Source organism: Acipenser ruthenus, chromosome 4 (genome assembly GCF_902713425.1).
Source record: "Acipenser ruthenus chromosome 4, fAciRut3.2 maternal haplotype, whole genome shotgun sequence".
NCBI lineage: Eukaryota > Metazoa > Chordata > Actinopteri > Acipenseriformes > Acipenseridae > Acipenser > Acipenser ruthenus.
In genome coordinates, this window is record NC_081192.1 from 87,086,205 (window position 1) to 87,092,707 (window position 6,503).

At 43.8% G+C, this 6,503-nt stretch overlaps 1 protein-coding gene across 1 annotated transcript; it reads left to right on the plus strand.

Annotated features, from left to right (window-relative positions):
* The first annotated feature begins 870 nt into the window (after positions 1-870).
* On the plus strand, positions 871-3,124 carry fuz (fuzzy planar cell polarity protein). The gene has a single exon (XM_059023025.1). It carries the CDS (start codon positions 1,794-1,796, stop codon positions 3,039-3,041), a length of 1,248 nt encoding a protein of 415 aa, XP_058879008.1. The 5' UTR covers positions 871-1,793; the 3' UTR covers positions 3,042-3,124.
* The last annotated feature ends 3,379 nt before the right edge of the window (positions 3,125-6,503 follow it).

Consider the following 6,503-nt stretch of genomic DNA (forward strand, 5'->3'; position numbering starts at 1 on the left):
ACCTGCTGACCCGCTATGTCCCTGCCCGCAAGCTGAGGTCCTCCAACTAGCCTGCTTGTTATCCCCAAGCAGAAGTGCACCACACTTTGAGAACGCTCGTTTAGCTCCATGGCTCCGACTCTCTGGAACTCTCTCCCAGCTTTGGTGCGTGATGCTCCCACCGTCGCTCGCTTTAAATCAACCCTCAAGACCCACCTGTTCTCTCTTGCTTTCCATGCTCTTTAAGCCTGAGATCTGTTATTAGCTGTTGTGTTGTTTCTACTATTTAATGCATTATGCTACTATTTAATGTATTATGAACTTTCCACTGTATTTAATGTATTATGCATTGTTTTTTTGTTTTTTTTTACTGTATATCATGTATTATGCATTTCTCTGTATTTAAAGTATTATGGATTTTCTTGTTGTTACTGCATCTTGTAAAGCGCTTTGTGATGGTGGTCCACTATGAAAGGCGCTATCTAAAATAAAGATTGATTGATTGATCACAAAGGCATGAACAACCTTTGGCAGCACTATCGATTGTAGGCTTTAAAAAGTTCAATTGCCAAATGAAATTAAAAGTTCAATTGGCAAACAGCTCATTTACGATTTAACGTAAGAATTAACAAATTAACTTACACATTAATTTATAAATGTAAGAATTAATTTATAAATTAAAAAAAATAATTTATAAATATAATTAATTTACAAATTAACTTATGAATTGACCAGTTTGTTAGAATTAACTTATGAATTGACAAATTAATTAAATTAACTACTTAATTTTGACCTTTATAATGCGCCATACTTTATACTTTTTTTCTAGCAACATCTAAACTAGTAACCATTTGGCTTAACTTTCACCATTTTTTTCAATGGTTTCCACGCAGGGAGCAAAAACAAACAAACAAAAAAAACACCACAGTGAACCAAACTATTTTTTGAACACAAATGATACATTTGTTGGTACCGTTTGACTTGCATCTTTCCTTTGTGCGGTTTAAAGACTACAACCCCCGACGATCTTTGTGGAAATGCCTACAGAATGACGTTGAGCCGTTTGCATTCTGGGTCCTTGATACGGAACAGGCAGTGTTGGTACAACAGGAGTGTGTTGTTGCTGTGGAAACTGAACACAAATTAATTTATAAGAGGACAAATGTTTATGGCGAAACAAACAAATCAGAAATAGGAGAAACTGAAGTTTGGCAGTATTTCTAGAAAGAAGAAAAAGCCGGCTGCAGACAAAGAATATCAGACTAATCGCTACAGACTAGGATTTCTGCAAACAAAACCACACACAGATATTTTGGCAACTTTTCATCGCTGCTACGAGGAGGTACTGTAAACAGTATGACTTTTCTATTACATAATTGTGGTGGCATCTGAAAAATAAACATACCGTTCTGGAGAAGCAGGTCAGTGAGCATCTGCAGCAATACAGAAAAGAAAGACGAACGAAAAAGGGGTTATACATTTATGAATAAATAAATAAAGTATGGATTTATTTTAATGCAAAAACACACACTTTTATTGGACATTGAAAGCTTAAAATACAAAATACCTGTATAGTTTAAGAGATGGCGAACTCGGAAATAATAAAAACTAATGTGGAGATTTCTGACTGACAGTTGTAGATACGTGGACACTGAAGGATTGTTCTCGAAGAGTGGGATTTACAAACGTATGCTCAAAGATTTTTACGTCAGCATTCCAGCACAGCGCCCACATTAATCCTGGCAGCAGAAGAAGGCAGATTCTCCGGCAATTCTCCCCAAGTGTAGTATCAGCCCTACCTTTACATACGGACCATGCTTCAGGCAGGCTCCGTGCAGCTGCTGTGCCTGACAGCCACCAGCGGCGTCCCGCTGTTCTGTCGTGGGCGCGGCTCTTCGAAGCAGCTCCCATTCTCTGTTATCGGCTCTCTGAACGGCGTTCACATGTTTGGTAGCAGCCAGGACGCGCAGATGTGCAGCACAGCGACGGAGGGGGGCGGGACGGTGGTGTGGCGCGTCTTCCAGGAAAGCGTTGCGCTGATCGCGGTGAGCTCGGAGGAAGGCGCTGGAGAGCCCTACCTGCGCCGCCTGCTGGACAACGTCTTCAACTGCATGGTGCTGGTGCTGGGGCTGGACGAGCTGAGCAGGGTAAAGAACGTGGAGCGCCTGAAGAGAGACTTGCGCTCCTGCTACAGGCTGATCGACTGCTTCCTGGAGTCGGGTGGTGAGTCCATAGGGGACCTGACGCACTGCGCTGACTGCCTGGTGTCGCCGGACTCGGGTGTGCTGCAGGAGTGTCTGGATGCGTTCGCCCGGGCCGCGGAGAGTGAGTTTGGCTGCCTGCTGGCGGACGGGAGGGTGGTGGTGGCGACTGAGAAGTGGTGGCGGCTGGCTCCCCAGGAGGTCGTTCTACTCTCCTTCCTGGTGCGCTCGCTGGCCAGCACCAGCTCCCGGGACTGCCCCATCTTCCTGCCCCAGGGGAGCCCCAACGTGCCTCATAGGCTGCTGTGTTTCCAGCTGGTCCCTGGGGTGGATGTGTGCGTGCTGTGCGGCCCCACGCCCTCGCTGCAGAGCGCTGAGAGCGAGCTGGTGGGCAGGTTCTGGTCCCCTCTCGTGGAACCCCTGCGGAGCTGCATTGGGCTGAAGGGCCGCTGCTTCCTGGGCCCCGCTCCCCGCGGCATCCTGGGGCTGCTCTTGATCAACCTGGACTCCAGCCGCGCGCTCTATTCAGTCCAGCTCTCTCAGGACGCTGCTGCTCAGGACACACTGCCTCCAGAGAGGAGGAGGGAGCTGCTGCGCCTCTTCTACACGCTGGCCACCACCAGGTACTTCCAGGGAGAGCCCCAGGGGGAGAAACACGAGACCCAGATGGAAGACTTCCCCGCTGGCTTCTCGCACGAGCCCCTGCAGTGTTACCTGGCCGCGGCGGAGTGCAAGTGCTTCGCACTGCAGACCCCCCAGCATCAGCTCTTCCTGCTGACTGCCCCCACCCTGCCAACCTTCACACTCCGGAGCCTCGCCACACGCACGCTCAGCACTCTGCTCGCACAGACTGGCTTCTGATACACTTTGACGATACACTGGTGGGGGCTGCTTTTATAAAAATCCAGGCTGATCAAATGTAATAAAAGGTTGATTGATTACAATTTGTGTACCGCGTATAATCATGTAAAAAAGCTAATGGTCTGAGATGTTTATAAAGATGCTTTACTATACAGCAGCATGATAAGCTGTGACAGTAATATTGATACAGACCACATTATAGCATTGTAGAGCATTATGAGACCGTTGGCGCTGTATAAAAAAGACTATTACTTAATAAAGCAGCTAACGATGACCATTAGGGTTGTAGCTTAAAAAAATGCTGCCAACAATAGCACGATCCCCAGAACTAAATTCTGATTTATAGTTTTTTGACAATGTATTCATGTTAGAGGAGCTATTACATTTAAACTAGTATTCTGTTGATGCTCAGTGCCAGTATTGAATAAGTAACACGCTGTTCAGCTACTGTCTCAAGTTAAAAGTTAGGCCTAGATGTTTTTCCAACTGTGCAACATGAGAAGCTTTACAACCAAGAACACACAACCAAGGAAGGGATTTCAGGCATTAGCCAAACTGTACATTGTTAAAATGACCTTCACCATATAAAACAACAACATGCCTACCAGTTCAATCAATATTCTGAAACTATGAGGACATCAACATGCTAAATATATAACCCAGCACTGACTTCTTTCTCATCACTGTTTACGTGCCTATGACTAACCTCTGTATTCTTGTAAATGAGATTCGTTATAAGTGACTGTTCTTTCATCTCAGAGTGCATCTGTGACCTCGGCCCTTGTTTTACATAAGTTGTTTTTGATTAAAAAGCAGTTTTGAGCATATGTGCAAACCACAATCAAACCAGCTAAAACTGGTTCCGAACCACAAACGTCTGCTAAAAGACTCGCACTATACTTTTGGTACTGCATCACGGAAAGCCTACTGGAGGCGTTGGAGTTTCACTCCCAGGTGTTTGCTTGGTATATTAATGCATTAATAAAGTATTGTTCCTCGAAGATATCTTGACCAGGTGAGGGCGCTGGTAGATGGGACTGGCCCAGGTAGTTGTTTTCATCTCTATAGCAGGTGATTCCTCCGGAGTATCCAGAAGGATTTAGAGCACATAGAGACCGGAATAGGGAATAGGGAAAAGGAAATTGAATGTCAATAAATGTAAAGTGTTACACACCAGTCCCAAGAATGTAGAATTCAAATACCACATGGGTGGTATGGAACTGGAACAGGGTCACCAAGAGAAATGCCTTGGTGTTGTAATAGACTTATTGCTATGAGCAACCACACAGTGTGGAAAACCAATCAAAAAGGCAAACTGAATGCTTGAGTATATAGCCAAAAGTTTAGAATATAAATCTAAGGATGAGATTGTATAACACACTGGTGAGACTGCTTAGAATACCGTTGGCCCTGGAGAGAGTCCAACGAAGAGTAGTTGAATTGGTCTCGCTAGTCTGTAACATGAATACATATGGGAGTGGGAATGTTGCCCAGCATGTGATAGCTAGTGGCAGGTGACCTTTTGAGGACTGATAAAAAGAAGAAACAGGACAGACAGACAGGTAGAGAGTGAGACACACAGTCAATCAGTTTTCGAGAACCTGTAACTGCCTTCCTTTCACCTGGTAAACAGGTAGGAGGTGTATTTCACTGCGTTTATCAGTCTGTCTGATCTGTCTGCTAGTGTGTATGTCACTGTGTCTGTCTGTCTGATAGTGCGTATGTCACTGTGTCTGTCTGATCTGTCTGCTAGTGTGAACGTCACTGTGTCTGTCTGCTAGTGTGAATGTCACTGTGTCTGTCTGTCTGATAGTGTGTATGTCACTGTGTCTGTCTGATCTGTCTGCTAGTGTGTATATCACTGTGTCTATCTGATCTGTCTGCTAGTGTGAACGTCACTGTGTCTGTCTGCTAGTGTGAATGTCACTGTGTCTGTCTGTCTGATAGTGTGTATGTCACTGTGTCTGTCTGTCTGATCTGTCTGCTAGTGTGTATATCACTGTGTCTGTCTCTGAACTGTCTGCTAGTGTGAACGTCACTGTGTCTGTCAGTCTGATAGTGTGTATGTCACTGTGTCTGTCTGTCTGATCTGTTTGCTAGTGTGTATATCACTGTCTGTCTATCTGATCTGTCTGCTAGTGTGAACGTCACTGTGTCTGTCTGCTAGTGTGTATGTCACTGTGTCTGTCTGTCTGATAGTGTGTATGTCACTGTGTCTGTCTGTCTGATAGTGTGTATGTCAGTGTCTGTCTGTCTGATAGTGTGTATGTCACTGTGTCTGTCTGATAGTGTGTATGTCACTGTGTCTGTCTGTCTGATAGTGTGTATGTCACTGTGTCTGTCTGCTAGTGTGTATGTCACTGTGTATGTCTGATAGTGTGTATGTCACTGTGTCTGTCTGTCTGATAGTGTGTATGTCACTGTGTCTGTCTGCTAGTGTGTATGTCACTGTGTCTGTCTGATAGTGTGTATGTCACTGTGTCTGTCTGTCTGATAGTGTGTATGTCACTTTGTTTTCTTACTTTTTTGTGTTAATGTGCTTTCATCTGATTTGTATCGTACCTAATACCCTGGAATCAGCTATCCTATTTATTTGACATATGTACACCTACATCTGTTTATTCTCATGGATGGGTGGGAGTTTCAGGGATCGATCCTCAAAGGAAGAAGGAGCAAAGGCAACCCATTCACACAAATAAGTTTACATGCAGAGCGGAAAATCAATAATGTTAAAACAATTTTCATGGTGTGGTTCTTGTTCTCTTCACTGTTTTGTTTGGTCTGCCAGGATTCATGTCACTTCTTACAGCTGCTGCAGAGTCTGCTAGCTCAACCAGGCCTGGCGCTGTCAGAACAGTATGCTATGATCTGAGGGTGTTGTTTTAGTGTGAGTCTGTGTTTATGTATTGCTGTCCAACCTTTTTTCATGTGAGGTGTGAGCGACTAGGATTGACTGAAAAGTGTTTCTTATTTCCCAATGAAGGCACTAGCCCAGCAGTTCTGAAACATTCTCAGACTGGGTTCCCTTCTGAAATGACCCCCCTGATATACCCCCTTCTCAATATGTTATAGAAATACAGCCACATGTAGGTTTTTAATATGAAGAGAACTGTATTATTCAATTAGGTTAGACTTTCACAACACAATTCTTTACAAAATATGCACTGCAATGACCCGAGCAGGCATCGATAGTATTTTTTAATTTATTTTTTGGCTTGAATTGTCAGGGTTTTTTTTGCACTTTGAGCTGGCTTCATCTGTGAAAGGTATATAAGTCTAAGATTATTATTGTTGTTGTTGTTGAAAAGCCACAAGTGTTGTTAATTGTTGCAAAAGTATTCAGTGTTTAGTTTTGTATGTGTTTAGCTGGTTAGTCAGGGATATACATCTCAGCAGTCTCAGCTGTTAGTGTGTATTATTATTATTATTATTATTATTATTATTATTATTTATTTCTTAGCA